The 20,210-nt window shown below is 38.8% G+C and overlaps 1 protein-coding gene and 1 pseudogene across 50 annotated transcripts in view; both read right to left on the bottom strand.

Moving 5' to 3' along the window:
- Positions 1-6,491: 6,491 nt before the first annotated feature.
- Positions 6,492-20,210, bottom strand: part of CLASP2 (cytoplasmic linker associated protein 2) — a 256,293-nt gene continuing 242,574 nt past the window's right edge. For all 50 annotated transcript variants that reach the window (XM_058290827.2, XM_058290835.1, XM_058290826.1 and 47 more), the window contains 2 exons: positions 10,467-10,583; positions 6,492-8,234 (listed from right to left, as the gene is read on the bottom strand). In XM_058290827.2, coding sequence (XP_058146810.1) covers positions 8,148-8,234; positions 10,467-10,583 — 204 coding nt within the window. In that variant the 3' untranslated portion in view covers positions 6,492-8,147. The remainder of the gene's footprint in view (positions 8,235-10,466; positions 10,584-20,210) is intronic.
- On the bottom strand, positions 18,135-19,669 carry LOC139437958 (WD repeat domain phosphoinositide-interacting protein 2 pseudogene; annotated as a pseudogene).

The following is a 20,210-nucleotide window of genomic DNA, read 5'->3' as shown; positions in this document are numbered from 1 at the left end:
GTGTGGGCTTCCAGAGACTTTCCACCAGCCAGACTTGCAGTCAGGAAGCTAAGGGAGGAAGGACAATTGGGAAAAGATGATGTAATCAGAAGCATTAGCAATCTGAGGGCTGGAGTGGTGGGAACTGGAGGTTCAAAATCTCCTGCTGCTCCACCCATTCCCACTTTGGGTTCTTTGGTATCTTTTTTTTTTTTTAAGATTTACTTTATTTCTCTCCCCCTCTCCACCCCCCATCCCCGTTGTCTGCTCTGTGTCCACTTGCTGTCTGTTCTTCTGTGTCTGCTTGGATTCTTGCCAGTGGCACTGGGAATCTATGTCTCTTTTCCTTGTGTCATCTTGCTGCATCAGCTCTCTGTGTGTGCGGTGCCTCTCCTGGGCAGGCTGCACTTTTTTTGTGCTGGGCAGTTCTCCTTATGGGGCGCACTCCTTGTCTGTGGGGCTCCCCTATGCAGGACACTCCTTGTGTGTGGCAGCACTGCGCATGGGCTAGCTTACCACATGGACCAGGAGGCCCTGGGTTTGAACCCTGGACCTCCTATATGGTGAGCGGACGCTCTATCAGTTGAGCCACATCCGCTTCCCTCGTTGGTATCTTTAAGGCAAATGTGGTTGGGATTGAATTATGAGGCCTCCTTTTACGAATGCTTTCAGTTAGAGAAAAGGATACAGAAACTGCAACATCATATTTAATTATCCTGAAAATTATTTTTATTTCTTTTGAGCACTTCCCTAGGTCATATATATGACCTTTGGAATCTCAGTATTTTTATACACCAGTTATTCAAAAGATCTAAAGAGCGATTCTGAAATGCCATCACTTTTTTTTTTTAAGTTTGGAAAGAGCACCAATGCTCACCAAGGGAGAAAAACCTTAAAATGTTCATGTAGCGTAAGGACAGCATTTATAGTACAGGGATTTAGGCTCCAGTTTTTGGCCTCAGATAATATAGATGCAAAAGCCGGTTATGCCGCTTACCAGCTGCATGCCCTTAAGCAAATCAATAAACCTCTCTCAGCCTTGGTTTCTTACTCTATAAACTGGGGATGATGATGATAACATCTGCCTTTTAGGACTGGAAATAAAAGTAATGCATCTAAAGGACTTAGCACAAAACCTGCCTCATTGGAAAGAACCATTCCTTCAAACTATTTTTAATGATGTGTATCCATGCTAAAATATAAACCAGCAAAGTGAGGCTGCATGTGAGAAGGTATAGAATAATTTTATTATTTTTACAAGATCTGCATAGTCTGAAGACTCACTGAACTAATGCATTCATGTATGTAGTTATAGAAAAAATATTTATTAAGTGCTTGCTATGTTCCAAGTATTGTGCATAGTGTCGGAAACACATAAATGGTTAAAAAAAAAAAAGGCCTGTAGTTCACAAGTGTAATGCTGGGTTTACGATAGGCAAGGTGGAGTTCAGGTCTGGAGAGAGGGAAATAACTGACCTTGAAGGAAGACAGCAGCTACCTGGCTGGGTCACGTGATGGCTACAGTCACAGAGTAAGACAATAGTACTGAAGGTCACTTGCAGAGTGTCAGGCTGTGCTCAGGAGACATTCTTTTTAAAATACTTATTTTAGGTGTTTATTTCTCCCCCTAGTTGTTGTGCTTGCTGTTTGCTTTTTTTTTAGGAGGCACTGGGAACCGAACCCAGGACCTCCCATGTGGGAGGGAGGCACCCAATCCCTCGAGCCACCTCTGCTCCCTGCTTGTTGTATCTCTCATTGTGTTTCCTGGCTGTGTCTTTTCATTGCATCAACTTGCTGTCTTGCTTTCTGGCTTGTCTTCTTTAGGAGGCACCAGGAAGCAAACCCGGGACCTCCCATGTAGTAGGTGGGCACCCAGCTGCTTGAGCTACATCCTCTTCTTCGTTATTTAATTTAGCCTAATAACCTTATATTTTGAGGGCTACTGTTTATGCAGTTCTGTAGATAAGGAAATCAAAGCTTTGATAAATTAAATAACTTGTCCCAGTGGTGGAAACAGATTTGCAGTTGGGCAGTTTCACCGCATAATCCAGACTTGTAGCTACTCTGCTCTTTACACCTTCCTCAGGGAGGTGAGGAAAGCTGTGGGTCACATGCCAAGTTCCTGATGCACCAGCAGGAGGCAAGAGTGAGGAGGAGAGGCAGAGGGCGGCGGATCTTCCTATGGTGTGAACCTGAATGGATGTAGGCTTCGGACAAAGTGGGCCTATGTGCCAAACACAGAAAAGCAAACAGGGAGATTAGAAGGGAAGTTGGAGTCAATGCAAATGACACGAGGGACAATATAGGAAGAGAGAGGAAGCAAATTAAAATTTCTCAATTCATGTGGGCAAGTGCTCAACGCAGTTGGTTTTATTCTCAAAGTTGTTTCAGTTTGCTTACTCATTTCTTACATATCTTCATTCTGTGCCTGAACATCTTTTCATATGATCATTCATAATAAACAGGTGGTGAGCGAAGTTTTGACTTTTATATATATATACTTTAAAGATTTATTTCTCGCACATATACACACACACAGATTCTAGCAGTTTGATATGACAATGAATTAAAAAAATAGATATTGGATTATGCTTGTAATCTGATCTGTACCTGGGCATGATTGAGTTATGATTAAGGTGTTGGGTCCCCACCCCTTGGTGGGTGGAAACTCACAGATAAAAGGCATGGCAGAGGACAGAGCTGGGGGTTTCTGATGTTGGAGTCTGATGCTGAAGCCTTAAGCTGGAGCCCTGGGGAAAGAGACAGAACTGTTTGCCTGACAGTCTATAGCTGACCTTGTGGAGAGAGGCAAAGCCTAGAGAGCCTCATAGTCTACAGCTACAGCAAACAGAGGAGCTGAGCCAAGAGGAACCCAGGAAGCCTGAGCCCTTGCAGACGTCGGCAGCCATCTTGCACCAACACGTGAAAATAGACTTTGGTGAGGGAAGTAACTTATGCTTTATGGCCTGGTAACTGTAAGCTCCTACCCCAAATACATACCCTTTATAACCCCCAGCAGATTTCTGGTATTTTGCATCAGCACCCCTTTGGCTGACTAATACACTATCTAAAGTGTACAATCAATAGATTTTAGTGTTGTGCTTTCACCAGCACAAAAAATTTAAGAACAATTTCATTACTCCAAAAAGAAAAACCCCACCCGGGCTAGCAGTCACCTCTCAGTCCCTCTATCCTTCCCCAGCCCTGTATGACCACTAATTTCACCTTTATCAATTTATATTTACACTTTAAATAAAGAGAATCATACAATATGTATTTAACAAGCTTTAAATAAATAAGATGAATTTAAAAAGGAAATGAAATAAATGAAATGAAAAAAAAATTGAGGGGCAAACCTAGCCTTCCACTGAAACTTCAGAATGGAGGAAGTTGCCCGAGAAAGTGGACAGGGACAGATAAGGTTGAGTTGGGGATCAATGATTTGTGCTGTCATGTGAGCCCATATGCATTAAAAAAAAACATGAGAAAAATTTAAATTGTGAGGTCAGGATTGCTCACCTTTCTTTTTAACATTAATATAAAAAACCAGATTCAACCGTTTTAACATGGGCTATAGTACTGTTACCGGATTCTATCTAGGTTCTTAGCTATGCTGCAGAAATGAATTTCAATAGCACACCAGGTGAGTGAGGCCAGTAATTTATCCAGGTAGGGAGGGAAGAGAAATGGGAGAAAATAACCGAAAGTAACAGAGCAGGGGTCCCAGGTAGTGAGGAAGGGGATGAAAAGGGGTGAAGAGGGCTGATTTACAAGCTACAATTCCCCATTATAAATCCTCAGGGTTACTTGCATGACCACATGGCAGAGGAACAATGGTGACAGTGGCGCAAAATGGATAGGACAGGTCCGCAGGCAAGAGAGTGAGGCGAGAGAGAGAGAGCTCAGTTTGCTTTTAAATGGCTAATTATTCTGCCCCCTTGCTCATGGCAGGGGAGGGGGCTCCAGCTGTTTGCTGAGTACCCCACCCATCGATCCCTTAGTGAGGACCCCACGATAAAGTTCCTAGAGAGCATCCGGGCTTTTCCTCGTTCTTAGGAAGAAGTCTTTGTTCTGGGTGGTGGAATCCCGGGGCTGGGGGTCCTCCAGCAGCCCTCTTGGGGGCTTCCGATGTTCCAGATCCATCTGCTGATTCCCTGTCCTGTCAGCCTGCTTCAGTACCACGGAGGCGCTGTGCACGGCAGTGCCCTTGCTGCATGCTGCTGACATTTGGGCTGCGCACTGCAGGGGGCTCAGCAGCTTCCCTGGCCTCCACCCCCAGCAGTCAGCAGTACCTCTTCCGGTTGTGACAACCAAAAATGTCTATGGCCATTGACAAGATTCTGGCAAAATTGTCCATTTGTCCATGGCTGAGAACCACTGCTTGAGGGAGGACGAATAAAAGCCCGTTCCTTGCTTTGTTGCAGTAATCTGACCCTGAATCTAAGTCTTTACTCTGACCTAAACCTTGACGAAAATTGATGAATGTAAATTTGGTTTTAGACCAAAACCAAGAGATTGTCAAGCAATCTCTTTTTTGCATTAAATAACATGTGCACCTCCTTCAGCGAATAGCTACTGCCCTAAGAATCTGGTATCAACACTGGATGAACACAAGGAGACCAGGGCTGCACACAGGTTTTGTGTTGTTGTTGTTTTTTGCTGGGAGCAGGAACACTGTGCACTTTCCTACCCTGAGTTACATGCTGGACTATTTGAAACGTTTCCATTTCTTTGAGCGTTTCTCCCATCACCAGATCCACAGCTACCTATTGGCAGCATACAGTGCGTAGGAGTGTCAGAAGCATAGCAGGTGCTCAAATATTAATAAACGAATAAAGCAAATCAGACAGGATAAGTAGAGGCCAATATGGGCAACACCGTAAAGCCACATCACTTATGGATGTCCGATTATGTAAAACTGAAGCATTAGTGAAGTTAATTTTAATTACGTTATTCTTCTCCTTAAGTCTTTAGTGAACACCTTTTCTTAGAACAGATACTTTAGAATACCTACTACTCCATCTTGATCATTGCCCCACTGGTATTCTATGTTCTAGCTAAACCAAACCATGCAAAGATGTCAGGCTAGGGAGATAAAAAGAGGTATGTTCAATTTGAAAAAGCGTATTTAATAATATATGTTAAGAAAAAAGAAAAACGTTTTTGAAATACAACCACTGAGAGAGAAGCAATATCCAAGTTTTCTTCTTGTGTCTCTTGTTGTGTCATCTTGTTGCATTAGCTTGCTGTGCCTGCTCACTGTACCAGTTCACTGTCTTTTTTTTAGGAGGTGCCTGGAACAAATCCAGAGACCTCCTATGTGGTAGGCGGGAGTCCATTTGCTTGAGCCACATCTGCTTCCCTCATGGAATCTTTTTTCTCCACCCTCCCCCCCCCCCCGCTGTTTTTTGCTGTGTGATCCTCTGTACCTATTTCTCTTTTTGTCTTCTCTTCTTGTTTTTTCACCTCTAGGATTCACTGGGATTCAATCCTGGGGACCTCTGATATGGATTCTGTCACTTGCGCCACCACAGTTTCTGGTTTCTATTGTGCCTCACCTTAACTCTCCCCTCCGTTTCTCTTTTTGTTGTGTCATCATCGTGCTGCATGACTCATTCGCACGGGCACTGGCTTGCTGCGTGGGCTCTTGGCTCACTGAATGGGCATGCTTTTAACTAGGAGGCCCCAGGGATCAAACCCAGGTCCTCCCATATGGTAGGCGGAGGCCTTATCACTTGAGCCACATCCGCTTCCGCCTCATAGACTCTTAAATAAATTTTGTATGTCTTTTAAAATATATTAGCTTTTACTTAGTCACACAAAACCAAACTTTTCTACTACTTACTGCATTCATTTCTTGAGTGCCTGCCTTTGGATGTCAGGTGCTTCATCTAATTTTTCAATGAATAAAGAGTTATTATTCAGCTTAAGTCACACTAGTTGTCAATGGTAGTTAAATTAAAGCAGGACCTTAAAGCAGAGGTTAAAATTAAATTTTAAATAAATATTTTGATTGATTAAAAAACAGATCCTACGTACGACGGGAAGCACAGAGAGATTAAGAGGTGATGAAGGCTTTTGTTTCTGTTTTTTTGCTTATTATTATTATTGGAATAATGAAAATGTTCTAATAATGACTGAAGTGATGAATGCACAACTATGTGATTATACCAAATGCCACTGATTGTACACTTTGGATGGATTTGTGCTTTATTAATATGTATCAATAAAAGAGATCTGTTAAAAAACAACAACAACAAAAAAACCCCCAAAGATCCTGGTACATTAACTGCTAGAAGAGCTCAATGTTTAAAATACCTTCTTTAAGTTATAATACATTCAAGATTATATAGCAATATGCATTTGATTATTGCTGTTACTTCGATAAATCTTTTTTCTTCAGATGTGCTTATAAAATTCATAAGAGGACACCAATGATGCAGGACCTTCCAAAGTAAAAACAAACTAAATGAAACAAAAATACCATGAAAGAGAAAAACAGCAGATACACATTTTTTTCAAGTAATGATATGTACAGTTTTATTGCCAGTATATGCACAACGGTAAGCATAGAACTATAAATACACAATGTCATTAACAGTAAAAAAACAAAATTATTACAGGTGAGAGGGGATATAGAGAAACTATTTTCCTGCTAGAACAGAAACAAAGGAAGGAAAAAGCCAATGTCAAATCACCCATTCAGTACTCTTGTCTTAAATTCTTTACATACATTTCTACATTTTTTTTCAGTTAAACAAAGTACAGATAACTCTTCAACAACAGCAAATTGCTTCCCTAATAGCTATTTGCCTTTCCAGTCAAAGTCACTTTACATTAGTTTAAAAAAAAAGTCAAGATGAGAAATCATTAGTATCCTGGCTCCAAATCACCTAATTTGCCTTTCACCGAAATCAGTAATTTTTGAAAGTTAGCTGCACATGAAAAGAAGAGGTGTAGCAAAAGGTGATTTAAAAAAATTGTTAAAAAAGTAACAGAAAATCACCCTTTAAGTAGTTTTCCAAAAGACAGGCTAGGCAGCAGCTCAGTCAAAAGTATTAGCCCTGAAGAGGTAGAGAATTTGAGCCCATTATAGAGATAGCCTTGGCACCATCTTCTCTCTCATCAGGATCAACGTTTTCAAGTAAGACAATTTCATGGCAAAAGGAAACCAGGTTCCACCATTTAAAGAAAAGGTGCTGGTTGAATCCCATGTCTCAATAATTAGTTTGTTTATTAAATGAGAAACAGAAGACCGTCAAAGACACACATACACTTGATTTTAGTTTTTGTCTGTTTCCATTATCAGGTTTATTCATAAGTGAATTTGATATTAATAAATACAAAAAAAAGCATCATTCACAATAAAGATAAACAAACCAAAAAACCCTGCAATAAAACCTTCTACTTTAATAAGTATCAAGAAAAACACAGGCAGATGATTTGGTACAGCTTTTGTTAAGGGATCATAGAGAGGAGATGGTTTTAAATAAAGATGGCAAGATTAATAACCAACAAAACAATATCAGGTTTACAGATATGACTGTTTCTGTAACATTTCTCCTTGAGGTCTTAGTTTTCAAACTACAGATCACCCCAAAGAAGTTGCACTAATGACATGTATCACCATTACACCAATAGAGTCCAGCTGTAGTTCAAATTAGTCCTGCTTTGTTTCACATCATTTCAATATTTCTAGCATAGGACATGATACGGAACGAAAGTCAAAGTAGCAATAAAATATTATTCTGCAATTGAATAAAGGCAAAAAACCAAAGGGTTAGACTGTTAAACGTTTAAAGCTTTAAGCATTCCTGTTTAAACCAGCATTTAAAAAAATTTATACAATCATAACACTGGCAAAGATTAATGGGAAGACAAAGAACTACAGGCATGTGAAACGATGAATTAGATTAAAAATTACTTTGTATTGATCAACTGATGTTAATACTGCTTCTTCTTGAATTTGGAATTACTATCATAAAAGTTACATGCAGACTGAGGTTAGCCCTCTGTTACAGAAAATACAAAATGAAACAAAACAAAAGCAAACAAACAAAAACTGGGAAACAACGATAAGTTCTAAAAGATGTATTTGAAAATATCTTTTCATTGATGAGGGTGGTTGTCCTTTCTCTGAGAGACCTGGTTCACTCTGATCAGATTCACTAACTTTGTCCAGAAACATCAGTAGTGGGGTCAGCAACTCCAGATCCAGTCTGTGCGCGTTTGATATAAAGATTCAGTAGCTTCATCTGCAGATTCAAGCCAAACATGTTGGTTATGGGGGAACTCTGAAGGTCTCAAGTGGTTCATGATTATAAGAAGATACTTACTTTAAAACGTCACATATATGTGACCTCTGAAGGATTTTAGCCTAGGGGGTATTATAATGCTCAAGTTACTACTGAGATTTAATTATGAAAAAATATAGGTCTCAGAGTTTGTATATGACTGAGTAATGTTGTAGTGATGACATAAGAAATAACCACTAAGACAAAAATGACAAACAACTGAACACTGTTAGACACTGTGCTAATCACTTTACATTACTCTCTTTAACTTCAGAACGTTTTATAGATGAGGCTATTGAGATGCAAAATGGTTAAATCACTGGTTTCCGTCTCGGGCAAATAAGACATGCACCAGGAAGGAATCGCAGTACTTGGGTTCTAGGACCCATGCCTTTAGATCACTACGCAACTGCAATTAAACATGAGGATTTTCATTTTTTAAAAAAATTTCTCTGTGTCCTTTTGCAGTCTTTATCTATAGGAGAACAAAATTTGTAGTCAATGTATATACAATCCTTTTATTTTTTTAGGAGGTACTGGGGATTGAACCCAGGACCTCACACACGGGGAAACAGGCACTCAACTACATCCATTCCCCAATGAGGGTTGGTTTTTTCATTTGTTTGTTATGTTTTCCTTTTAGGAGGTACCGGGGATCAAACCTGGGACCTTGTACATGGCAAGCAGGCGCTCAACCCCTTGAGCTATATCCGCTCCCCCATATACAATTCTGCAATTTTTCATTTAATGTTAGTTCCAAACATTTCCCCAAACTTGTTTGTTTCATATGTAACATTATTATTGGCTGCCTAATATTCTGTAAAATTGTTTTATTTTATTTCTTCTATAGACAACTCTAGATTATGAGGACCTAACTTGAGTTTATCCCAAAAGTTGGGATACTCTTTTCTTTGAAAACAATTTTGTTGTTGCAGATTTGCTTTTTAACGTGAACTCTATGATCCAAGGGTTTTTCAATCTGAAGTCCATGAGATTCAGGGGCTGGCTGTACCTTCTGAAACTACATGTAAAATTTAAAATTTTCTGTATGTATTTTTTTTGGGAAAGCTCTTATTGAAATCTTAAAATGGTATGTAGTTAGGAAAGGGTGAATAATCATTGCTTTATTCTACTTTACTAAGGAATATAAAGTACGCACTTGAACGAATTTTCCTTTATAACCATAAAGGAAACGTTTAGAATTATACTAACCAGTAAACAATAGCTTGTCATGCCACTTACTTATTAGTTCTAAAACCATTTTAAAAGCACTTCTGAAAATCTACTGACAACAATTAAATGCACCCCAGTTGAGTTCCTGATTATTAGGTTGGCAATCTGTGAGTTCTTTCATTATTTTTTCAATTTTATTATGGTAACAGAAATATAAAATTTGTCATTTTAACCATTTTTAAATGTACAATTCAGTAGCATTATATTTGCAAGTTTGTGTGAGCATCTCTACCTATTACCAAAATTTTTTTCCACCCCTAAGAGAAACTGTGTCCATTATGCAATAACTCTCCAGTTCTCCCTCTCCCTAGCCCCAGATAACTTCTACTTTACTTTCTGTCTTTATGAATTGACTATTCTAGATATTTCATATAAGTGATATAGCATTATTCTTTTATGTCTGTCTGTTCATTTAGGATAATGTTTTCAAGGTTTATTTGTGTTGTAGTGTACTTTCAGTATTTTTATTCTGACTTTTTTGCTATTTTAAGAATAAATTTGACTATAATGATAATCATTAGGATTTTTGGAAACTCTTCAAATGCAGGTGAGTGCTCCATCCTAACTGGTTCTTAAGCCATAATTCAACAATCATAGTTAATCCTCAGGCCAAAGGACAAATTTCAACGCTTTGATAGTACCAAAAAAAAAAAAATGAGGAAGGCAGAATTTATTTTATTTATTTATTTAAAGCCTTAAGGACTACTCAGAAATTTCTATTTTATCTTGCCAAGTCAAAGTTTCACATTAATATGTATCATATTAATAAGAATAGAAAGAGGAGAACAAATATTTGGTTATAATGGTTCTTGAACGGAAAATTGAAAAACAAATGTTCAAGTGTTTCATATTGTGGTGAGTAAAAAACAATCCATGAATATACTAATATATAGACATGACACAATTTTTTAAAAGAACATATCACAGGCACCGTTTTTAAAACAAAGCAGGACTGCTTACTTTACTGCCAGTGAGTTGACTGAGATGTGGTTTCAGCTCATCACCAATTACTGCATGTACAGCCACCAAGCAGAAGACACAAGCTTTCCGAACACTGCTCTCTGAATTATCATAACCCTAGGGAAAAAGTCCACTGTTAGCATTCCTGGAGGATCTGGGAAAAATACCTCTCCAACAAGGACTGAAAATGCACTACAAAGATGAGCTCTCAAGCATAGTAACGAAAGAAAACTCTACTCACCTTGTTATCTTTTCAACTCTTTCATTCCCTTCTCTCCTTCCATCTCTGCCTCTGCACCCCCACACCTATTATCCATTTTAAACAAGTTCCTTTTCGTTAGCCTGGAAAGCTGAACTACTCTGATTCCAAGACTGCCCTCATGCCAATTCACCCTGAAAAAAAGTTTTCAGGTAATCTTTCTAAAGCGATCTGCTTTAAGGACTTCAGCACCTCCCTCAAGTATTTTAAATCAGTTATCTGAACGTACACGTGCATTCTATTTACCCAGAAGGCAACAGAATTACTCTCTACTAAAATTCTTGTCATTTTTTTCTCTTTCAAAAATTATTGCAGAAACAAAACAAAAAGAAACCCCAAAAAAATTTATTGCAGGGAGTGGATGTGGCTCAAGCGGTTGAGAGCCTGCTTTCCACATGGGAGGCCCTGGGTTTAGTTCCCAGTGCCTCCTAAAAACAAAAACAAGTAAACAAAGGAAAAAACAACAACTCGGGAGCCTATGTGGCTCTATGGTTGAGCACTGGCTTCCCACTTACGGTCCTGGGTTCAATCCCTGGTCCTGGTATCTGAAACTATATATATATATATATATAAATTATTGCAAAACATTAATAATCAAAATATATCTAGCTAAAAGAAGTATATTCCAGTATATTCCTCATACGAAAAGTCATTAAACTTGGTTCATTTTATTTTCTCTCATTTTTATATAATTGTATTTTTAATTTATTATATAAAGTAAATTAATTTTTCTATATGGCTATGTCTTCATCATAATCACTTTTTTTTTTTAAAGGTTGATTTTGTTTATTTCTGCCCTCCCCTTCATTGTTTGTGCTAGCTCTCTGATCTCTGTGTCTGTTTGTTGTGTGCTTGTCTTCTTTCTTTTAGGATGCACCAGGAACCAAACCTGGGACCTTCGATGTGGGAGGGAGGTGCGCTATGGCTTGAACCATCTCCGCTCCCACTTGTTGTGCCTCTTTGTTACATCGTCTCACTGTGCCAGCCTGGGGCATCAGTTTGCTGTCTTGTCTTCTTTAGGAGGCACTGGGAACTGTACCCAGGACCCCCCAACAGTTAGACGGGTGCCCAACTGAGCCACATCCGCGTCCCGTAAAGATTACTTTTTTTTTTTAAATTTATTTATTTTTAAAAATTACATTAAAAAAATATGAGGTCCCATTCAACCCCACCGCCCCCACCCCCCACTCCCCCCACAGCAACTTTTAATGGATCTGTGAGGCATCCATCCAGTGTGTGTCTTAAGTAACTGTTCTGTAGTGTTGTATGTTAGGCCTTCCCTTCTCATTACGTTTTTCTAATTGCAAGTAACACTGCACTGAATATTATATTCAGTGTTCAAACATTTAAGTGCCTGTTAACATGTGACAGGAACGGACCAAGTTAGTAATGTTGTTTCAGTGCCCAGCAAGAGACACACTGACCCTTCCCTGAGCGTTCACTGCAGAACAGTTATGGAACCACATGGCAGGAACGTGTATCATCGGCATGGAATAAGAAGGGAAGTAAGTGGTGGTCAGAAAATACTTTGCTGAGAAAGGATTAAGCTGAGACTTGAAGGATAAGTACAGTAAATTAAGAGAAAGGAAATGAAGTTGAGTATATCAAACAGAGATTTACGTATGCAATGGCCCCAAAGTGAGAGAAAGCCGAGTACTTTTGATAAATGGAATAAATCCCACATGAGGCAGGAGGGAAAGGTAGGCAGGAGCCTGCTGGGTGATGACATTTGTACTTGTTCAATCAATGGAAACCTCTGAAGGGTTTTAACAAAGAGTGATGATTTCAGACTTTCATTCAGGAAGACCTTTGGTAGAAATAATTAGACTGTCCTGAAGGGATGGCAGGAGACAGGGGGTCGACAGTTCACTATACAGTGACTGGTAAAGAGATGATGATGGCCTGGGCCAAAATAGTAAGGATTAAGTAAAAAGTAAATTTACTTATTCCAGGAAGTAGAACTGGCGTCCTGAACGCTTGCTCTTGAACTGGTGAATGGGAACAGAAAGCAGAGGAAGAAGCCAAGGGCTGTGGTCAGGCTTCTCTCCACCAATCTGGCTGGATAGATAATAGTGGGTCAGCTCATTCTTCTATCTGTTTTTCTTTCACCAATTTTTTTTTTCATTTTTAGTTTTATTATGGATATTTTAAACATACAAAAACTGAACAAAATAGTATGATGACCCACATGTGAAGAGTCTTAAAAAAAACCACCCATAGTCATAATAGTCACATACAACAAAATTAATAATTCCTTAAATCACTAATCTGTTCTCAAAATTGCCCAGCTATTTCCCAAATAGTTTTTTAAGACTTAGATTGAATCAGGATTCAAACAAAGTTCATGTATTACATTTGATTGATATGGCTCTCTGGTTTTTGTAACTGCTTTATTAAGATACAGTTCACATACCACACAATCTCTCCATTTAAAGTTACAATTCAATGGCTTTAAGTATATTTATAGAGCTGTGAAATCATCAATACAAACAACTTTAGAATATTCCCGTAACACTAAAAACAAACCCTGAACTGCTTAGCCATCACCCTCCCCCCAGTCTCTCCGGCCTCGCCCACCCGAGGCAACCACTAATCTCCTTTCTGCCTCTATCTATTTGCCTATTCAGGATACTTCACATAATTGGGAAAAGGGGGAGAGAGTGTCCTTTGTGACTGGTTTCATTCACTTAGCACAATATTTTAAAGGTTCATCCATGTTGTATCATATATAAATATTTCATGTCTTTCTGCGGCCAAATAAATACCACATCTTGTTTATATATCATCAGTTGAGGAACTGTTGGGTTAACTCCACTTTTTGACTATTATGATAATGCTGCTATATTATTGTATGATTTTTTACATGGAATATATTTTAATTTCTCTTGGTATACATCTAGAAGTTGAATTGCTGGGTCACTGAAAACTCTATGTTTAACTCTTTAAGGATCTGCCAGACCTTTTCCCAAAGCTGTTGCACCGTTATACATGGCCACCACCACTATATGAGGGTTCCAATTTCAACACATCCTTGCCAGCATTTGTTTGTATCCTTTGTCTTTCTATTATACCATTGTACTGGGTATGAGGTAGTATCACAGTGTGGTTTTGATTTGCATGTCTCTGATGGCTAAAGATGTTGAGTATCTTTCGATTTGTTTTTTGACCATTTGTGTATCTTTGGAGAAATTTCTAATCAGATTTACATTAGTTTCCTGTGCCTCTGATATGGATGGCTTAAAAAAAGGAAAATTTATTCTCTTAAAGTTCTGGAGACCCGAAGTCTGAAATGAAGGTGTCAGCAGGGCTGTGCTTCCTTTTTTTCCAGTGACAGCCGAGGGCTAATCAGGATACTGCTTTTTATGTCAAGCTGTTCAATGAGCTTTCCAACAGAACACTGTGGGACAGCGGTCAAGTTGTAGCTGCCTGGGGCAAGGGACTGCTGCTTGTAGACATGAAGTTAGTGCATGGTACCATGAGGAAACTGTTTCTTAGGGAAGAAGGGACATTTGTATTTGTGTAAAAAGGAGAATTCCTAGGGCCACGCACATGAAGTAGGCTAGTACGAGAATTAATAACCAAATTTGGAATCTGGCCAAGAAGTCCACATGGACTTTAATAACTTTTAAGATGGTTGTTAGAAGATTTTTCCTAAGATTCTGTTACTCAGAAAAAGACTTCTTCCAGAAGCTAGGAGAAGCTCCAGATATTCCCCAAGGACTTTATCATTGGGCTCTCCTGGGAGACTGATGGGAGAAATAAGCAGTCAAAACAGTAAACAGCCAGAATTCCTCCCCTGCTATTAGCGAAGGGGTGGGATAATCAACAGTTCAAAAAAGCAGGCACCAAGCCTGAGCTCTCTCTCTTGTGCGCTCTCTCACCTGTGAACCTCTGTTCCTGCTCTCTATGCACCTCTCTCGCCTCTGGATCCTGACTCTGGCTGCCTTCTCCCCGGCTTGGATCATTATACAAGTAAACCTGGGGTTTCATCATCTATAATGGGAAACTGTAGTCTGTAAATCAGCCAGCTTTATTACTTTTCAACCCCTCCTCTCTACCTGGGACCCCTGATCTGTTATTTTTCCCATTTCTCGTTCCTCCATGCCTGAATAAATTACTGGCCTAACTCACCAGATGTGCGCTTGAAATTCATTTCTGCAGCACAGTCAAAAACTGAAACAAAATCTGGTAACACACACATGCCCAAGAAAAGATGCATATGCAGAAAGCATCAGGGAGGACCCATACTTTGGCCTGGATCTATACTTTAAATTCATTGTATAGATAAGCTTTAATGGAGAGTATTCATACAGGTTAATCTGTAGAGACTGGGGAAATTCTTTTCTTTTTTTTTTAAGCTCCTGGCAGTCAAGGAAAACTGTCATAACACTAGCTGGATACCAGCTTGAGTAACAGAAATCTGAGAGTTTAAATTCTAGCAGTACATAATTAAAATATAAAAAAATGCCCAGGTTTCAACAAAACATTACAGAACATGCAAAGAAAGAGGAAGTAAGGGCCTAAGCAAAGAAGATTAAAGCATCAGAAACCATCAATGAAGAGGATCAGGATCAGACCAGGACACACCAGATAAAGACCCTAACAAATGCCCTAAATATGTTCAAAGAGCAAAAGGTAAACATGAACAAAGAACTAAAGGCAATCAGGAAAAGAGATGAACACAAAGAGAATCAATAGAGAGATGGAAGTTAAAGTTAGAATGGGGAGAAAGAGAGTGAGAAAGGGAGAGAGGGAGAGAGGGAGGGAGGAAGGAAGGAGTGAGCAAATGTGGCAAAATGTTAGAACTGGGGGATCTGGTATCTGGTGTATATTGGGAGTTCTCTGTATAGGGATTGTCCTTTAAGTTTTTTTTTTAAACTTTTTTTGTTTTACTTTTTAAAAAAGCTTTAGATTACATGAATGTTACATCAAAAGTATAGGTAATTCCCATATATCCCAGCCCTTCCCCCTGTATTTCAAAATACACTGTTGAAAAAGATTTAGGAGAAATTCACATAAAATTAACCATTTTAAAGTGCAAAATTCAGATGCATTTAGTATATTTGCAATTTTGTGCAACCACCATCTCTATTTGGTTACAAAACATCTTCATCACCCCAACAGAAAACCCTGAAGTCATTATGCAGTTACTCCTCTTCTATCAACTTCCCCAGACCTTGGCACTACCGGTCTGCTCTCTGTCCCTATGGATTTACCTATTCTGGGTATTTAAAAAATGAAATCATATAGTATGTGATCCTTTGTATCTGTGTTCTTTCACTAAGCATGTTTATGAGGTTCATACATGTTGTAGCATGTATCAGTGCTTCTGTCTTTTATTACTATATGTGTGTGTATATAAACACCACAATTTATTCATCCACTCATCTGTTGATGGGCATTTAGGTTATTTCTACCTTTTAATATTGTACATTCCTGTACAAGTATTTATTTGAATAGATATTTTCAATTCTTTTTGATATATACCCAGCAGTGAAATTGCTGGATCATATGGTAATTGTATGTTTAACTTTTTAAGAATCTGCCATATTGATTTCTACTGAGGCTGAATAATTTTTTCTTTCTACAAGTGTTCAATTTCTCCACATCTATGCCAAAACTTATTTTCTATTTTCTTGATTATAGCCATCCTAGTGAGTGAGAAGTGGAATGTCACCGTAATTTTGATTGACTTTCCCTAATGACTAGTGATAGACATTAGGGGGAACAACGACAACAAAAAGGACATTGGGAAGGAAAAAAGGGACATCTTAAAAGAAATATCTTTTCAGATCTTTTGTCCAGTTTTTAATTGGGCTGTCTTTTGGTGGTTGACTCATAAGAGCTCTTTAAATAAACGAATGCTTATTAGATAAATGATTTGCAAAATTTCTCTCACATTCTGTACATTATCTTTTTGTTTTCCTGGTGTCTTTTGACACAAAACATTTTAATTTTGAAATCCAATTTATCTATTTTGAAATCTATTTTTGCCTTTGTTGCTTGTGCTTTTGGTGCCATATCCAATAATCCACTCCAAATTCAACGTATAAAGCTTAACCACCATATTTCCTTCAAAGGGTTATATAGGTTTAGGTCTTACATTTAGGTCTTTGATTAATTATGAGTTAAATTTTGAACATGATATGAGGTAGGGATTCAAATTCATTCTTTTGCATGTGGATGACCAGTTGTCTCTGCATTATTTGCTGAAGAGACCATTATTTCCCTGTTGAACGTTTTGATAACTTTGCCCAAAATCAACTGGCCATAGACCCCTGCATTTATTATTTGGACTCCTCATTTTATTCCATTCATCTATATGTCTATCTTTATGCCAGTAGTATAGTATATTGATTACTACAGATTTGCAGTAAGTTTTGAATATGGGAAGAGTCGGTCCTCAAACTTTGCTGTTTTTCAATACTGTTTCAGCTAATTGGTACCCTTTGCAATTCATACACATTTGAGAACTGGCTATCCCACTTTTACAAAAAAGGCCATTGAAATTTTGATAGGGATTGTGTTGAATCTGTAATGCATGCTGGATAGTAGTGCCATCTTAAAAATATAAAGTCTTCCAAACCACAAATGCAAGATGTCTTTCCATTTAGGTCTTTTACATTTCTTTGAGCAATCTTGTAGTTATCGGTGTAGAAAGTTTTCACCTTGCTGGTTAATTTTATTTAGTATTTTATTCTTTTGGATGCTATTGTACATGTAACTGTTTTCTTCATTGTCAGATTGTTCATTGCTAGTGTATAGAAACACAACTAATTACCATGTATTATCTTGTACTCTGCAACTTGGCTGAAGTTATTAACTTTAGTAGCTGCAGAGTCATGTCACCTGCAAATATGAAATTTTTCCTTCCCAATTTTGATGTGCTTTATTTCTTTTTCTTGCCTAATTGCTTTGGCTAGAACTCCCAATACAATGTAGAATAGTAGTGGTGAAAGCAGATATCCTTGTCTTGTTCCTGATATAGGGAGAAAGCTTTCATTCTTTTAGCACTGAATATGACATTAGTTGTGGCTTTTTCATGAATGCCCTTTATCACACTGAAGAAGTTCACTTCTATTCCTGGTTTTATTTATGTTTTTATCTTAATAGGATGCTGAATTTTGTCAAATGCCTTTTTCTGCACCAAGTGAGATGATTATGTGATTTTTTCTTTTTTTTTCTATTAATGTGGTATATTGATTTTTGTATGTTGACCACCCTTGCATTCCTAGGATACATCCCAGTTGGTCATGGTGTATAACACTTTTAATATGCTGCTGGACTTGGTTTGCTTTTTTTTCCTGAAGATTACTGTATCTATGGTTCATAGGCAACATTCTTTTCTTTCCTCCTTCTTTCCTTCCTTCCTCTGAAGTGAAATCAATATATTTCTCAACAGTATAGAATCAGACTATGGCTATACTGCCCCCGCCCCGCCCCGCCAACCTCTCCCCCAATTCTGGTAAAAGTTCACAGTACCAAAACATAATGTCCTCTGTCAAGTTAGAGTTCTCTGCTTCAGGGGTTAGAATTCACAGATAAGTTCAGTCGTGTCTGCCCAAAGGATCATGGGCAGGGGGCTGTCTTCCTTCAACTGCAGGGTGCTGGCTTCATCTTCCAGACAAACACTGCCCATGGCACTCAGGTCACCTGGGTAGGCTTTTGCTACAGCTGGGCTATAGAGCTGAGTTACTAAGGGGCAGTCATAAGAGTCCAAGTCTAGGATTTTGTTGGCTGTCTTCATCATACTGCCATCTCAACATGTACTGTTTCAGCAGGGTACACTGCCTCCTTCCTGGAGATCCAGGTTGTACATACATATGTACCCACTGGACACTCCCATCAGTAATCAGGGAATATTCTGAATTGTCACTAGTGAGCAGATGTTTTTGTGGCCACAAAACAACGGGCCAACTGTGAAGGCTCTGTCCTGGTTAAACATTTCTGTTACTCGAGAGGTGAGGTAGCTGGTAGAAGCCATGTGTACTTTCCCAAAGTAACCAGTCCAGGTAGTGGGCTCCTTCTGAAGCAATTCTTTCACAGCCTTTGAGTTTGAAGATGTGCACAGTCTTAGTGCTACTGGATGTAGAAAGGAACATGCTGTCCATGCTGGAGGCCAGGAAGCCGATGCTCACACATCCCTTAACTCTCTCCAGAACTCAGAGTTTTTGTTCTTCTGGAATGGAAAATATCCTAATCACAGGCCCCTTCTCTGAAGCAGGGGCAAGTTTGGTACCACTTGATAATCCACTAAAGGGCTGCTGTGAGCTGGCTTCATGTTTGCAGATCTCAAATTTATGGTATCAAACACTTGCATGTCCCTGATGGTGGCTGGGGTACGACAAATAACAGCTGTCTTTGCTGACTGACAGCGTGCAGAAGCCTCCAGGGTTTGGAGCCGTCTCCCTGATAGTATACAGAACCATCATGTCCTGAATGTTGTTTATGTACATACAGAGACTCTTACAAGCACACTATTAACCTCTGTCTGATCAACTTAATGGCCAATATGGTGTTGGAGTAGCTGTAGGTCCAGATCGCCACCTCTTTCTTAAAGTGGCAAACCTTAAGCTTTCTAGGAGCTCTGAGGCTCATGATGGCCACCAAACTCCTTGAGAACTGTCTCCATGATGTATACGTCTTCTCTATTGTGCGTTCATAGATCTGTTCAACTTAACCACAAAAGAAAAAGAGAAAGATTTATAACCAGACATACTACCAACACCTAGGGACTTGTCCTGGTTGAAGCTGAAGAGCAGCTGGCTGGAGCTGGCCTCCCTGCTCTGACTGGCCAGGTTCATAGCTGTGGTGCATGATGGGCAGATTGGAGGGCTGGTGGCGCTTAGGGTTGGCTGGGGGTCTGATCCCTGCCTGGATTGCTGCCACCTGCTGCTCGGGGCTCAACTACCTCCTCATCCTGACCCTACTCTTGTTTATGCTCCTCATTGTTTTTTTTTTGTTGTTGTACCTTTGGCTTTGGTGTCAGGGTAATGTTGGCTTCACAGAATGAGTTAGGAAGTCTTTCCTCTTCTATTTTTTTTGAAAGCATTTAAAAGTTAGTGTTAATTATTTAAATGTTTGGCAGAATATAACAACAAAGTCATCTAGTCCTGGATTTTTCTTCATGGAGGTGGGAAGGTTCATTACTCATGTAATTTCTTACTTGTTACAAGTTTGTTCAGATTTTCTATTTCTACTGAGTCACTTCAAGTAATTTGTCCATTTTACCTAATTTGTTCATGGCACTAATTTTTGGGATATTTCACTTCTGATTTTAGTTATTTTTTTCTTCTCTGTTTTTTCTTATTCAGTGCAGCTAAAGTTTTTCAATTTTTGTTAATCCTTTGAAAGAACCAACTTTTTGGCTTCACTGATTCTATTGTTTTTCTATTCTTCATTTCCTTGGTCTCGAATATTTACTAATTTCTTCTTTCTGAAACTTTGGGTTTAGTTTGCTCTTCTTTTTCTAGTTCCTTCAAGGT

The sequence above is a fragment of the Dasypus novemcinctus genome, chromosome 31 (genome assembly GCF_030445035.2).
Source record: "Dasypus novemcinctus isolate mDasNov1 chromosome 31, mDasNov1.1.hap2, whole genome shotgun sequence".
In the NCBI taxonomy this organism is placed as follows: Eukaryota; Metazoa; Chordata; class Mammalia; order Cingulata; family Dasypodidae; genus Dasypus; species Dasypus novemcinctus.
Note: the sequence above shows the minus strand (reverse complement) of the source record. Positions and strands in the feature narration are given on the sequence as shown.